This window comes from Guillardia theta (genome assembly GCF_000315625.1).
Source record: "Guillardia theta CCMP2712 unplaced genomic scaffold GUITHscaffold_34, whole genome shotgun sequence".
Classification (NCBI taxonomy): Eukaryota; class Cryptophyceae; order Pyrenomonadales; family Geminigeraceae; genus Guillardia; species Guillardia theta.
Genome location: NW_005434640.1, coordinates 438,650 through 453,020, shown reverse-complemented (window position 1 = coordinate 453,020; position 14,371 = coordinate 438,650). Strand labels below are relative to the sequence as shown.

Here is a 14,371-nt window from a genome sequence, read left to right as displayed (position 1 = left end):
ATAGAGGTACAGGTAGAGGGAGAGGGAGGGAGAGGGAGGGAGAGGGAGAGACAGACACAGCGACAGCTACATGAGAAACGAGACTAGAGCAGGGGCAGGAGAAGAGCCAGAGAGACAGTAACGGAGGCAGGGGATAGATTTTGGGAAGAAGCGACTCGAGCATGCAGGAAAGGCAAATGATTGCCGGGAAAGGTGTTCGATCATGTTTGATTGCATGGATGCTTCTGTGCCTACGTGACTCTGACTTGTGTTGCATACGCAGGATGTTCTTGAGGCAGAGCCTTCAGAGGCAGGTGACGAATGGATAGTGGAGGAGGCTGACCCTCTCCGGCAGGTCTTCCATCAGTGCCAAGACTTTACTGCGGCATCATGTGTGTCGAAGTATCACAACTTATAGCCAGGTCAGCGATGAGCATAAGGTGAGTGAGGACGCGCGTTACTATCGATTATGGGCTGATCTCCTTACCCTTCATTCATTCTCAATCCTCACCATCTCTGTCCATGTCAAAGATGCTCCAAAGCATGTGCCGCCAGTTCGCTGATGAGGAACTAGCCCCTAACGCGGGATCGTGGGACAAAGAGTACTGCATGAAATGAGTCAGGGGCTTGCGAGTGAGGCTTGTCGTAGGCACAAGCTTCCAGTGGAAGTCATCAAGAAGATGGGAGAGATGGGCTTGATGGGAGTGAGTCAGCCAACGGAATTCGGGGGCTCGGGGATGGATACCATGTCCTACGCCATTTCTCTCGAAGAAATCTCTCGCGGATGCGCCAGCTGCGGTGTGGTCATGTCCGCCAACAACTCGCTTTACTGGTTGGTTGGCCTGCTACATCCCGACTGCTGTCTGACGGCTCGCAGTGACCCGATCAAGATGTTCGGGACAGCCGAGCAGAAAGAAAAATGGCTGACTGACTTTGCGTCCGGCAACAAGCTTGGTCAGCACCTGAGCTGGACTTGAGCTCGGGACTGACTGTTGCCTCCTGTAGGCTGCTTTGCTCTGAGTGAACCCGGCAACGGATCGGATGCAGGTGAGGCGAAGGGCTCACGTAGAAATTGACTAAACGAGCTCAGGGGCTGCGTCGACGGTGGCTGTGGCTGATGGCGATCACTTTGTAACGGATTGAAACGGATGGAGTGGTCCCGTGATTCTCATGTCGATTGGCCAGGTCTTGAATGGCACTAAGAACTGGATCACCAACGGGCCGACTGCAGATGCTGCCATCGTCTTCGCGACCTCCGACAAGTCAGCCAAACACAAAGGTGAAGCGGCAGCTCTTGTCAGGAGCATGACAAGTACATGACAGGAATCTCCGCGTTCTTGGTAGAGAAAGGCACTCCCGGCTTTACCACGGGAAAGGTAAGAGCTCTTTGCTTCCTACTCCTCCTCTTCTCACTTGGAACTTCAGCCCGAGGATAAGCTTGGGATCCGAGCGTCGGGCACCTGCAGGTGATAGAGGAGCTCGAGGCTCGCCGCTCACTCGCATCAGCCTCATCTTCGAGGACTGTCGCATCCCTCGCTCTCATCTCCTCGGCGATCTTGGTAGGGAACGAGGCGAGCAGAGGAGGAGGCTGACGCGGACGGCAGGCATGGGCTTCAAGATCGCCATGATGACCCTAGACGGTGGCAGGATCGGAATTGCAAGCCAGGTGACCTTGTAGGTGTGCATGCCGGCACTGACCGTCGGCAGGGAGTCGGGATAGCGCAGGCTTCGCTAGATGCTGCAGTGAGGTAGAGAGTGAGGGACTCGTGAAGGAGATGATAGAGTGAAGATACTCGGAAACGCGCACGGCGTTCGGCAGTCCCATCTCAAAGCTGCAGGCCATCCAGTTCAAGATCGCTGACATGGTTCTGCGCCATGAGGCTTGTCATGCGCTGCTGACTGTCATCTTGTCAGGCCATGAAGATTGAGTCCGCCCGCCTCCTCACGTTCCCATCTCCTCCCGATGACAAACATGTCTGACAAGCCTCCAGCTGGCGAGCAGCTCAGATGAAAGATGACAAGGAGAACTTCATCAAGGCTGCGGCCATGGCAAAGTGAGTGAAGCTTCTGCATGTGGAGGGAGAGCATTCGCATTCGCACGTGCATGTAGAATGCGGATTCTCAAATGTGAGCTCTTGGCGCACTTGTTCTCACCTTCATGTTAGACTCGCGGCGTCGGAAGCGGCAACTTTCTGCTCGCATCAAGCGATTCAAGTGCTGGGAGGATACGGTGAGATGCGAAAGAAGAAGCTGCGAGTGAAGGGCGAGCAGGATACGTGACGGATTACCCGGTGGAGCGACACTACCGAGACGCTAGGATCACAGAGATTTATGAAGGAACAAGCGAGGTGAGGCAGGGAGGCTGTTGCTGGGATAGATGGAGAGAAAGGAGCGATGACGGAGAAACACTTGGGGGGCGAAGGAGGCGGAGGGAGAGAAGGGGAGAGGAAGGAGGGAGATGCTCTGGTTCGCTAATCCTTTGTCCATGACTTGCTCGATAGATTCAGCGTCTGGTCATTGCCGGGCAGGTCTACAAGGATTACGCTTGAGGGCGACGAGCTTCGAGCTGCTTCTCGCGCTTGTAACTCAGAGCGCGTCAATCTCGTACTTCTCCTGCGTCTCCTTCACCTCCTTGGGGCTGTTCGCCATCGCTCGTTCGTACCTGCATGGCAAGTGACGGGAAGCCAGCTCTTTCGCCTCCTCTCTTACAAGAACATGGTCGACTTGTAACTCCCTCGCCCGTCCGTCCGCTCTCCTTGCAGCATCGCGTAGTTGCTCAACGTTGGGGCGTGGTGAGGGTCCAGCTCGAGCGCTCTTCTCGCTGCCATCAGCTTCTTTCGCCGTCACCCTCCTCCTCTTCTACCACCTCCCCTGCTCCTTGTCCCTCCTCTGACCATTCCCCTCCCCTCCCCTCCCCTCCCCTCCCTTCTCTTCCCCTCTCTTCCTCACCTCTCGTACAGCTCCTCTGCATCTTCCCATCGCTGGTTAGTCCCGGTGTGCATGAGGAGCGCGTAGCTGTTCAGCACCTCCACCTGCCCGGCTGTCACGCGTCTGACCCGCTGCCATCGCAGCCTCACCTTCTCCCCCTCCGCGTCCAGCAGCTGCTGGTAGATTTTCTCTGCCAGCTCGAGGTCGCTGCCAGGACGTGAGGCGCTTGGAGCCAGAGGAGGGAGATTGAAGAGGAAGAGCAGCACCAGCACCAGCACCAGCACCAGCACCAGCACCAGCACCAGCACCAGCACCAGCACCAGCAGCAGAGACAGGATCGATTTCTTACCTCTCCTCCTTATGCAGGAAGGTGGCGAAGGCAAATAGAGCCTCAAACTAGCAAAACATGAACCAAAAGAGTTGAAAGAGAGGGAGGGTGGGGGAGAGTGTAGGGAGGAGCCAAGGGCAGACGAGACCTTAGCATGCGGTTGATCTTCTTGTTCCGAGAGGCGAAGGGACTCGAGGAGACACTCTCGCGCCTCCTTCAGCCTCCTGCATGTCTGCCATGCCGTTATTCTCTTCGTCGTCCGTCAAGCAGCAGCGACGTGTACGAGGAAAGACGCGCGTCTCACAAGCGCGTCGCTCGACTTCCACCACACGGCATGCGACAGCATCGACGTCCCTCCACGTCTCCCGACACCCCCAGCACTGACACGGCAGTCATCCCAGGACTTCATGCTCATTCTTCTCCTCCCCCCCCCCCCCCCGTCCCCTCCTCTCCCTCCCTCCCTCTCCCTCCCTCCCTCCTTCTCTCTCTCTCTCCGTCTTGCTTCATCGCTCAGGCTTCGCTCGCCCCCCTCCCTCTCTCTCACCTCGCCGCCAGCAGCAAGCATGCCGCCCCCGCTGCGATTCCATTGCGCCTCATTGTCGGTATGAGGGTAACGTGGCCTTGCAAAATGCACCCGAGCACGCTGATGCTGCTGCTGCTGCTGCTGCTGCTGGGTAAGGAAGGGAGGGAGGGAGGAGAGGGGATGCAGGAGAGGACAGGCAGGACAGGCAGGACAGGCAGGACAGGCAGGACAGGAAGGACAGGCAGGAGAGGGAGGAGAGGAGAGGAGAGGGAGGAGAGGGAGGAGAGGGAGGAGAGGGAGGAGAAGGAGAGGTCTGATCAGTTTCATGCTCTAGTGGTGGATCCCGTATGCGGAGGTGCCAACGGTGAGTTGAATTGATGCAGCGAACTGACTGACTGACTGTCGAGTGAAGTTTCGAGGGTGGATGGAAGAGGATTCGGCGAGCAGTTCGAGTGGTTCAGCTTCGAGGGAGGGCTCAAGGAAGCAGAAGCGCGAGCGAAACCTGTGCCTCCTCCTCCTCCTCCTCCTCCTCCTCCTCCTCCTCCTCCTCCTCCTCCTCCTCCTCCTCCTCCTCCTCCTCCTCCTCCACCTGCCGCTTTGCCCCCTTGACCTTCCACAGGCCATGATCTTGATCCACAAGAGCTGGTGCGGGGCCTGCAGGGTGAGGCAGAGGGGCTGAATCCTTTGAGGTGACGACATGGAAGGCGCTGAAGCCTGTCGTGTCGGGAAGCACGAGCATCGAGCAGCTCGCCAAAGAGTTTGTGATGATCAATGTTGAGGTTTGCTGCTCTCCTTCTCCTCCCCAGCTCACTCGCCGCAGGATCAGGAGGAGCCCACGGTACAACTGCTGCTGCTGCTGCCGCCGCTGACTGTCTCTACAGGACGCGGCCTGGCACGTGGACGGCTCCTACATCCCCCGCATCTACTTCTACGACGGGGAGCACGGGGAACTGTTGACGGAGATCGAGTGTGAGGGATGCGCGTGCTCGAGTGATGGTGAGCAGGAGAGCAGGTGAGGGAGGGAACGCCAAGTACAAGTACTTCCACAGCTCCGAGGAGACGGTAGGGCCTGCTGGGAGCGAGGGGAGGCTGACACGTCAAAGATCGTCAAGAGCATGCGGAAGGCGCTGGCAGTGGTGGGGAAGAGGAAAGAGCAGGAGGAGGCGGTGAGAAGTCCTGCTGCGCCTGCTCCTCCTCACTCGTTTCTCAGATGCTGACCATCCTCAACGTCAAGGTTCCCCTCCCTCCTGCTCGCTGACCTCACGCGCCTGCAGGAGAACTCGGAAGGCCAAGCGAGCAAAGAGGAGCTCTAGACCAAAGGTGCATTGACTTGTCACGGTTTCTCTTCCCTCCCCTCCCTCTTCCTCTCCTCATGCTTCGCTACTCCCGCCCTCCCTCTCTTCCCTTCTGTTCGCTTGACTTCACTGCGGTCTCAAAGATACGAACATGACATGTCTAACTTCAGACCTCTACATCCTCAGACTTGCCCTGCCCCCTGGTACGGCTGCCACATTGTCAGTCAGCTCACTCGCCCAAGCTCTTACACACCTTGTCGCTCTCCCTCGCCTCCTTCTCCTCCTGCAAGACTCAGGGTCAGCCTCCTTCACCCCCCCTTTACCCTAAACCCCCAACCAGGCTCCACCACCACCACCTCCTCCTCCACCTCCTCTCACCATCTCCTTGTGTGCCGCGGCGAGCTTCTTGATCGCGTCTGTAATTCTCTCTCCTGCAATAGCAACTGATTCAGCCGAAGCCAACGGTGATTCTTCTCCGGACCCCCCAGCCCACCCCCGCCACCCTCCTGATCATCACCGGCTTCAACGCTCAGCTCATCAGCATTGCCTCCCTCTTTCAATCTCTGTGGCAACATATCAGTTAATCTCCCTTACCTTGTCCCTTCTCCTCCTCCTCCTCCCTACCTTCTGCAGGTCGCTCACGTCCACGTGAGGGCCGATACAAATGTCGGTCGTCTCCTTGCTCCACCAGTTCTTGCGGAAGGCTTCCAGCAAGTCGCTCTCGATCCCCTTGATGAACACGGGGATGACATGCGTCTCCTCCGCCTCTAGTGACACTCGCCCGATCCCTGTCCTCTTCTCAGCTCCTCCTCTTGTCCTCATTTCCCTCCTCCACTCATGCCCTACCTGGTTTGGTCGGGAGGATGTCGTAGGGGTCAGGGGACGTGTTCCGTGTGCCCTGAGCTCGAGGTGAGTAGACATGAGAAGCAAAACAGACGAAAAAGGGACAAGAAGAGGAGCCTCGACGTAGCCAACGAGGAGGGTGAGGACGAGGAAGAGGACGAAGACGGGATGTGTGGTAGCATGGAAAGACCTCGGGATGGATCCCACAGACGGTGCCGGGAGTTCTGAGCTCGCTGACGATCCTGCGGATCACAAAGTCGTTCCACCTCTTCGCGTCGGTGGAAGGCTTCGTGGCCTCCTTCTGCTTGTCGCTCGGGGTGTTGAGGACCGGCGGGATCATCGCCATGGCCGAGGCGATCATGTTGAGTAAGATGCCTCCCGGGTTGGTGTAGAAGAAGGAGGAGCGGACCTGCCTCGCCCTCACTCCTCGCTCAGCAGACAAGAGGAGGAGGTACCGGGTAGAAAGAGAAGAACGAGGCTCCGCTGTTGGCCCAAATGCCGCTGACGGTGATGACGAAGAAGTCGTAGAAGGTCCGATGGTTGGCAGCGAGCAAAACCTACACGGCCATCAGTCCACCTGCCCCTCCTGCTGCCCTGTCACTCAGCTCCCTCCTCTCCCCTCCTGCTGCTCTATCCCTCCTCCACCCTCATCCTGTCTGTCAATGCCTCCCCTCACCTTGTCGTGCGATCCAATGTGCTGAACGTTCTCCTTGCCGAACACTCGGATGTTCTGAGAGCAGAAGAGGAGGACGAAGCATCTCATCACCAGACCTGCTCAACCTCAAACATCATGAAAAGATCCCACAAGTCGGTTCAGTAGGAGCGAGGGGAGGGGCAGGAGAAGGGAGGGGGAGCAGGGAGTTGCTCACCATTCCACAAGATCCTCCAGTCTCGCATGTTCTTCTGGAAGAAATCTGCCACGTACCACCCGGCGGTTTCTGTCCAGCTCAACACTGACATCTCCTCCCTGCATCACTCATGAACTTCTCCCCCTCCCCTCAAATTCTCACCTGGTCGGATCCTCAACTGGCTCCGCACAAGCCTCCCAGTTCTACTCAGGCAAGTGAGGGGGCAGTGGCTCTGGAGGGGAAGAGGGAAGGCAAACCTGCTGCCTGTCGCCATCTCTCATCTCACAGTCAGGCGGGTTGGAGAGAGCAAGAGATCCGAGGTCTTCACACCAGGACGGGGATTCCGCCACGTATGGAAGAATCTGGTGGGAGTCAACCACAACTATGACAAGGTTGATGAAGAGAAGATGAAGGGAGACTGGGTGTGTGAGTGGAGAGATGTGAGTGAGTGAGTGAGTTGCCAACAGAGAGGAGAGGAGGGGAAGTGAAGCAGAGCAGAGGAGCGGAGGGAGACTCACATAGAAATAGAAGTAGTTGAATCCGATGGCGGTGAAGACCCAAAGAGCATAGACGAACAGGCTTGTCGTCGAGATTGCATAGATGCCCGTGATGAAGGTACCGAACAGCACCAGGCTCGACCATGGCCTCGTGAAGCACCACACACACGCGAGGACTCCGCAGACGAGGATGGAAGTGAAGACACAGGCAGGAATCATCACGTCCAACGTGCATTCCGCCACAGCAGGTGTCAGGATGCGGAGGTTGCAGTCGAGGTCCATCCAGCAGTACCAGTTCCAGTAACACTGCATGAGCAGCAGTCAGCGCTGGGCTCGCGTCCTCTTGTCAAGTCATCACCTTGCCGAACACGTCGATGGCGCTCTTGATCACCAACCACAGGCCGATGACGGCGAACCAGGTGGCGTAAGGGCGGAATATCATCAGCTTCCAAGAGCATCAGCCAGGAGGGTGAGGAGCACACGCATTCTCACCTGACTCTCCTTCGCTGCCTGCCCCCTCGCCTGCGATCCGCTCTCCTTCCACATCGATGTGTTTACAAGAAAATCGCGTCCACGACGCCACAGGCATGCTGTGACCTGAAGGCCAGGAGTCAGTGGAGGACGAGGTTCGAGCAGGTTCCACTCACTTCAACGTACAGAAGAATACCCAAGAACAAGCAGAAGAGGGGGAGGTCATAGAACAGAATGTCTTCTAGCTCAATGTCGCCGTCTTCATCTTTGTATGGCTCAGCCGACCACATCGCCACGTTGTCGTCCAGGTCCAGGTCCAGGTCCATAGTATCAGAGGTTTTATTCTCTGAGGACGCGCTCGCCGTCTCGTTCAAGCTGGGCATCTGCTAAAGTCTTGAGCTTGAACCACCACAAGAGGATAACCCTACAGCGGACTTGATGCTTTCCTCGTAGTATTCAGTTCTGAACTTATAGCTCGCGGGTGCCCTGCACATTGATCAGGGGGAAGAACACACTCACAGATGAGGACCGTGAGAACAACTTCTTCATCACGTTGTGCATTGTATACTTCTTGTTCGTCGCATGCACGGCTTGCCTGGACGCCACCATTGGCCGCCCTCGCTTTGCAGAAGCTGGGGAGAGGCCATGACGGGATGGAGATGATGGAGTCAGCTCTGAAGAACGAATGGGCCTGATGGTTTGCTGCACCAGGAATGCTCCACAGATCACGCCGAAGATGATGGTGGAGACGAGGAGAACGGCTGTTGAAGTTTTCCTCGCCATGAGGGCTGACGACCAACAAGAGACTTGCGGTCCTGAGAACGCTTGAATGCACTGACAACTGTTGTTCTTCCTCGTCTGCTACCGCAAGCCTAGCTATCGCTTCCTCTCTCCTCCCTTCCTCCCTCCCCTTCCCTATATCTTCCCTGCCACCATGACCCTTCGCAGCCCGAGGCAAGCCCGTGATCACCGCCGGAGTATCCCTCCGGTGGGTCCGCGCCAGGTAGCAGAGACTTCCGGTCAAGGGGCCGGGTCCCCTCAGTGATCCCGAAGCTTCGGGCCCAGCCTGCCTCAGAGTGTTACGGGCCTGAAACCTGAAGCGTGGCGCCGTAAGCTACAAGCCTGCCTCAGTACAAGTACCGTACCATGGAACGGAAGATGGGGGGTAGGGGTGGTAATCGTATTTCTGGCCGTTTTCACTTTTGGACCCTAAAACTGTTTTCATCAAAAAATGCTACAGAAGTTTTACAAAAGAATGGGTACAAAATATATTTGTTTTGGATAATAAGAAATCAATAGGGTACAAAATAGTGAATTTATATAGATATAATAATAAATATCTTTTTAAATATTTTAAAGGTTTCTTGGAATGCTCGCGGTGCTCCCTGTTGAGATTCTACATCTGTGAGGTGATATCTGGGTGGGTGCTTATGAGGAAATCTGTAGGTAGGGGTAGTCCTAGAATGCTATCTCCACGGGTTGCTGGAAACGAGGGGCCGAAGGGGTTTTTTAAAAATATTTTTCTAAACAAAACCTCAAAATAGCAGTTCGTGAGGCTATAATTAGAATAATATCTCCATATTTAGAACATATTCTCCAAAAATACCTCCCCTCCCATCTTGGGTGGGGTACCCTACCATCCCCTGTGATTTCGTTGCCCGAGGACCCCCTGACCCCCCACCGTTGGCCTCACTACCCCCCTAGAGCCCTTGTGCTACTAGGACCTGTATCCATGTATCGCCCCCCGCTCACCCTACCCCTGCTGCTTACTCTCCTGCCCAAACACCCTGTCTTTCGCCAGGGTGGGGTAGTGAGGTCTCGTAGCTTCCCGGAAGGGAATAAAGGGGGAGCATGGGGTGGGGTTGTTCTTATAAATACCCCTCCTGAGCCCACCCCTACCTCAACCCCATTGATCTAATAATTCATTATCATTGTACACCACCCCTGGGGTCTGTTCTCCTTCCGACCCGTCGTACTCCCTGCACTACCCACCCATGCACCCTCTGTCACTACCCCACCCCTTGAATCTCACGAGATACGACCAATGACCAATAACACCTCGTGGGGTAGGACCCTTTCAACATTCTCGAGACCTACAGCAAGTAGGGGTACTAATCAAGGGGAAATGACCGGTTCCTGCAATTCTTTACACTTTCTAAGTACCCCCCATTTTAATTTTTTAGTCCCCCACCCTCGGGGTATCGTACCCTACCACCTGTATTTGAGGCCTCCTACTACCCCCATAAATACCTCATATCACCCCTACTTTCCCTAACTCCACTACCACTAAATCTGTTACCACCCGTGCGCAGCCCTTGAACAAATCACCCTACCTTACTAGGACCCCCCCATTACACCCTAATACACCACACTAGAGCCACCCTATCTACTACTACCCACCCCATGTCATGACTACCCCTACCCCCTGTGCTCCGGTGACCTCATCCCGCCTTCCCTCCCAACCGCCTCAGTCCTCCTGTTCCCCTTGCGCTCCCTCCCCCGCTTCCCTTCCCCTCCTGCTGCCCCCGCCCCCCCGGCTTGCCCCCTTGCTCTCTGACTCCCTGCACACCTGCTCTCTGCTCTTCTTCTGCTCAACTGCTTCTCTCCTCTTCTTTCCTGCATCTTCCTCACTCTTCATCGAGACTTCAATCGCTGTTGGTACCCTCGTTTGCTTTTTATTGCGATTGCGTTGAGGTTGCAGCGACGTGAGCGATCTTGGATCCCTCGCTGCGAGCCCTGGAGTGACAGACAAGCTTCCAATGTCGTTCTCAGGCTCCTATGCCATGTCCGACAAGAACCTGCAGGCCGGCAAGCGCAGGCCCGAGAGCGCGTCAGGTCGCAACGACATGGAGAGGTAGTGTCTGACGCTCATGTGCCGCCACTTACTAACTGAATCACAGAGACAAGAGGGTTCGTGCGAGTGGGAGTGCCAATCCTCCTACTGTAGTTGATTCCAGAGGAAAGTTTGCCGACGCAAGTGACATGAACCCGACTGACAATGCTCAGAAGAAGTCAGAGAAGGAGAAGGGATGTCGATGCGGAAGGACTAAGTGTCTAAAGCAATACTGCGCATGCTTTCGGAACGATGTTCGTTGTACCAATGACTGTGTTTGTGTGGACTGCCATAATGATGGAAAGCATGAGCAAGCTCGAATGATGGCAGTGCGCTTGGTTCGATTGAATGACCCAATGGTATTTTTATTGTGTATGGTTTCTCGCATGCTGAAATGTTTCTGTAGGCCTTCAAGGGCACAAGCTTGGAGCTTGAGAACCAGGAGGTTCACACTCCCAATGGAACGTTGAAGACTGTGCGCGGGTGCAGGTGCAGGAGAAGCAAGTGCCAGAAGAAATACTGTGAATGCTTTGGCGCTGGTCTCAAGTGCTCTACCAACTGTGTATGCGAAGGCTGTCTGAATGGCAACGATCCCTCCAAACCGTTTTACCCTAGTGGAGGCAGTGCCTCGAGTGTTGCAAGAATGGCTCCTGCTATCCCCGCAGGGTTCTCGGTTTCGAACATGGCCGGCAAGACTCACTTCGACAGGACAAGCAAAGCAAGTCTTGACACGAGTAGAGCATCTAGACCTCCTCAACTGAGCTTCAGTCGGACTTCAGCTCCCTCTGCGGAACAAAAGGCAGAGAAATCTCAGTCTCTGGCTTCGAGACGCCCTCCCATCAGTGTCGAAGTGCGAAACCCAACGTCAATGAGAGTTGCGTGTGCCGTCACAGAAATACCGTTACATGACAGCAGAAGCCGCGCACCAGTTGCACAAGAAGTGAAGCTTGAAGACAAGGTTGAGGTTAACAAGGAGAACAAGCCGCTATCATCGTTAGATAACCCTGCCGCTGACCTGGTGCTCGAGAGAGAGAGCTCTTCGCTCAACTACTACATGAGCTCAACTCCCCAGCTCAACCTGACGCCGACCTGGGGCGTCAGCGGCAACCTGCAGAGTGCCAACGGGGTTGACTTTGACGGAGGGAGACCAGTCTTCTCGGACTCCCCCAAGCTGGCAACGACGCCTGGTGGAACGAAGCAAGGATTCCCGTTGTCTTCGCCCAACTCTGCTCGGTTCAAGGATTTCTTCGCAGCAGGCAACGACAACACCGCATTCTTGGAGGGCGCAAGTATCTTCACTCCCAAGAGCCCGCAGACCTCGATCTTTAGCGGGAAGAGCTCGTGGAGTAACGGTGTGTTCCACCGCGCGACTCCTCCCTGCACCCCAAAGTTTGAGTTCGACAATTTCAGCTGGTTGTCGCCCAGCGCAGCCTCTGTCGGCAACGCCATCTTGCCCTCAGACGTCGCGTACCTAGCAGGCGATTCAACCTTTCGCTCGTGATGGCTGCCACTGCCGACGTGTAGAATATGTACAAACAAAGTGCCGTGCTTGCAACTTGCTATGGTACATAACTCTTAATACTGTCAGAAATACACTTGAATCGTTTGTTACTTGCCACAGTAAATATCTCAGGCCATCTCGCGTCACCTGCTCTATCGTCTTCTCCTCAAGCTTTCTTCTCCTTGTGCTCCACTAGACTCAAGTAGTATGAGGTCACCCCGGCTGCCATGTGGTATAAGACGGCAGGGACGAACCAGCACATGGCCGTCAGTCCAGCCACCAGCTGGGGAGGCTGCTGAGTCTCGTTGGGCTGGAACTGCAGGGCTGCAAGGACAAGACCGGAGAGCAGCGAGGCAGCGGCTGAACCAGCTCTGATACCCACCTGCTTGGCCCCGTAAAAGGCACCGGATCGATTCCTGCCCTTAGCCTTGGCGTCCTGCTCGACTTGTCACTGCAGCAGCGCCGCCTCCTCACCTCCTCACCTCATCCACCGCGGCGGCAATGACAAGGTCAGGGAGGAGGCTCAGTCCAGCCCCAGCAGAACCCACCACCAACATGCAGAGGAGAAGGACAAAGAAGCCGTTCCCCCCGTGCATGTGGAGCCAAGCGGATGATGTGACGGGCGTGAGCGCCAGGGCTGAGCCGTAGATGCGAAACTCTCGGGCAAGCGTCTTCTCTGCTCCGATGTCGCGAGCCGCCTGCATGAGCTTTCCTCCTGCTGCGAGACAAGCGACGTAGAAGCAGACGGGGACCAGCGTACGCTGCCAACGGACGGAAAGGGAAGGCAAGAGACAACCGTCGAAGAAGCTCACGGGCTGCAGGAAGGAGACGCCGCACAGGGCAGGAGAGATGGGCGAGCCCATGCTGGCGACGTAGAGCATGTACATGTTGATGCTGGTGGCGAAGAGCGCGTTGCCGAGCTGACTGAGGACGCTGAAGAGAAGGACAAAACGGAAGGTAGGATGGAGGCAGATGCTTGCGATCTCGCTCGCCACCTTGAGAACGTTCGTCTTCTCGCTCCTCCTCGTCACTTCTCCAGCTGAGACTGACCCCTCCAAGACGCTCAGGGCGAGGCTGCCCAGCATCGCAGCGGCAAAGATGGCAATAGAGAGAGAGGAAGCCAGAGTGTCCGTCTGAATCCAGTCGCGCGAGAGGAAGGGCGGGAGGACCATGCCGGTGAGGAGGCCGAGGATGGCGAGGACCTGGCGGGGCCTGGAAGCAGCGTTCCTCCTCTCACCGGGAGGGAAGAAGGACTGAAAGATGGTGGTGACGAGCATGAGCATGAAGGCCTGCACGGCTCCGAAGGCAAAAAGAGTCAGGTAGAGGTGCCGTGTCGACTCGTCGGGGGTCCACAATCGGTAGAAGAGGAGCGACCTGCTCCAGCCTGTGAGGAAAGAGAGAAATATTGGAGGAGGGAGAAGGAAGAGGAAGAAGGGAAGAGGAAGAAGGGAAGAAAGGAGGGAGGAGGGGACATTGTAAGTGGGAGCACACCAGGCGGGGGTGACGAGGAGGAGCAAGTTGGATGGTCGTACATTGAAGCTCTGTTCTCATGGCAGAAAATCAGAAGGCTCCAGCCACTTTCGCTCCATTCTCCTCCTCTCCTCCTCTCCTCTACAATTCTCCTCCTCGCCCCTTTCATCCCTCCCTCGAACCTGAAGGATGTCGATAGCAGCCCCGAACACCGGCTCGCAAGCTCCGACCCAGATAAAGTAGAAAGACCAAACGCTGCCAACGCGTCAGAACGTCATGCTCCAGCTGTTGCTGCTCGGGACCTTCCGACTGCCTTGGGGTCAAGCTTGAGCGCCTTGATGTAGAACGCCTGCCGCCAGCATGAGTAGGGGATAGCAAAGAGGAGATGGTGAAGGGGAGAGAGGAGGGAAGGTGGGAACCGGGTCGAGTAGAGCGGAGGGACGAGGACGGGGAGCGGAAGCGGGACGAGGGGACACCTGAAGATGCGTCTCGTGTGAGAGTCTTGCTGCTGTCACTGCATAGAAGGCGCAGCCGTACGCCCAGGCGGCAGCTCGGAGCTTCCACTGGAGAAGGAAGAAAATCAGACCAGGCAGGCAGGCAGGCAGGCAGGCAGGCAGCATGAATACCCCGAGAGGCGACGACATTGTTGTAGGAGCGAGCCGGAAGACAGAGGAGGCGTGGGAAGAGGGTATGAGGGACGGGAGGAGGAGGAGGGGAGAGGGAGGGGAGAGGGAGAGGAGGGGAGGGAGGAGGGAGGGGAGGGAGGAGGGAGGAGGGAGGGAGGGAGGGAGGGAGGGAGGGAGGGGAGGGAGGGGAGGGAGGGCGACGAGGCGAGGGGTCGGAAGTGGAGGGGCC

General features: G+C 56.4%; 6 protein-coding genes across 6 annotated transcripts; 3 read left to right on the top strand and 3 right to left on the bottom strand.

The window, feature by feature from the left end:
* Window positions 1-501: 501 nt before the first annotated feature.
* On the top strand, window positions 502-2,528 carry GUITHDRAFT_71272 (hypothetical protein; the record flags this gene model as incomplete). Its single annotated transcript, XM_005832585.1, has 17 exons — window positions 502-581; window positions 629-811; window positions 857-933; window positions 985-1,026; window positions 1,070-1,110; window positions 1,165-1,258; window positions 1,303-1,355; window positions 1,405-1,445; window positions 1,486-1,538; window positions 1,584-1,645; window positions 1,687-1,727; window positions 1,769-1,844; window positions 1,894-1,925; window positions 1,971-2,033; window positions 2,145-2,209; window positions 2,248-2,327; window positions 2,481-2,528. The coding sequence occupies 17 exons, from the start codon at window positions 502-504 to the stop codon at window positions 2,526-2,528; spliced, it is 1,131 nt and encodes a 376-aa protein (XP_005832642.1).
* A 37-nt stretch (window positions 2,529-2,565) lies between these two features.
* GUITHDRAFT_108538 (hypothetical protein) lies at window positions 2,566-3,650 on the bottom strand (the record flags this gene model as incomplete). Its single annotated transcript, XM_005832584.1, has 7 exons — window positions 2,566-2,641; window positions 2,689-2,793; window positions 2,929-3,011; window positions 3,057-3,114; window positions 3,257-3,303; window positions 3,384-3,467; window positions 3,540-3,650. The coding sequence occupies 7 exons, from the start codon at window positions 3,648-3,650 to the stop codon at window positions 2,566-2,568; spliced, it is 564 nt and encodes a 187-aa protein (XP_005832641.1).
* Window positions 3,651-3,863: 213 nt separating this feature from the next.
* GUITHDRAFT_108537 (hypothetical protein) lies at window positions 3,864-5,071 on the top strand (the record flags this gene model as incomplete). Its single annotated transcript, XM_005832583.1, has 11 exons — window positions 3,864-3,909; window positions 4,093-4,122; window positions 4,171-4,262; window positions 4,378-4,419; window positions 4,463-4,537; window positions 4,579-4,596; window positions 4,640-4,727; window positions 4,771-4,820; window positions 4,862-4,924; window positions 4,969-4,992; window positions 5,033-5,071. The coding sequence occupies 11 exons, from the start codon at window positions 3,864-3,866 to the stop codon at window positions 5,069-5,071; spliced, it is 567 nt and encodes a 188-aa protein (XP_005832640.1).
* A 94-nt stretch (window positions 5,072-5,165) lies between these two features.
* GUITHDRAFT_152658 (hypothetical protein) lies at window positions 5,166-5,906 on the bottom strand. Its single transcript, XM_005832582.1, has 5 exons — window positions 5,678-5,906; window positions 5,571-5,616; window positions 5,432-5,484; window positions 5,307-5,336; window positions 5,166-5,262 (listed from the first exon to the last, which is right to left on the bottom strand). Exons 1-5 carry the CDS (start codon window positions 5,873-5,875, stop codon window positions 5,236-5,238), a joined length of 354 nt encoding a protein of 117 aa, XP_005832639.1. The 5' UTR covers window positions 5,876-5,906; the 3' UTR covers window positions 5,166-5,235.
* Window positions 5,907-10,194: 4,288 nt separating this feature from the next.
* Window positions 10,195-12,187, top strand: GUITHDRAFT_152657 (hypothetical protein). The gene is made up of 2 exons (XM_005832581.1): window positions 10,195-10,904; window positions 10,952-12,187. The coding sequence occupies exons 1-2, from the start codon at window positions 10,695-10,697 to the stop codon at window positions 12,044-12,046; spliced, it is 1,305 nt and encodes a 434-aa protein (XP_005832638.1). The 5' UTR covers window positions 10,195-10,694; the 3' UTR covers window positions 12,047-12,187.
* Window positions 12,188-12,212: 25 nt separating this feature from the next.
* On the bottom strand, window positions 12,213-14,160 carry GUITHDRAFT_138868 (hypothetical protein; the record flags this gene model as incomplete). Its single annotated transcript, XM_005832580.1, has 7 exons — window positions 12,213-12,362; window positions 12,429-12,482; window positions 12,529-13,420; window positions 13,538-13,587; window positions 13,699-13,771; window positions 13,819-13,865; window positions 13,993-14,160. The coding sequence occupies 7 exons, from the start codon at window positions 14,158-14,160 to the stop codon at window positions 12,213-12,215; spliced, it is 1,434 nt and encodes a 477-aa protein (XP_005832637.1).
* Window positions 14,161-14,371: the final 211 nt, after the last annotated feature.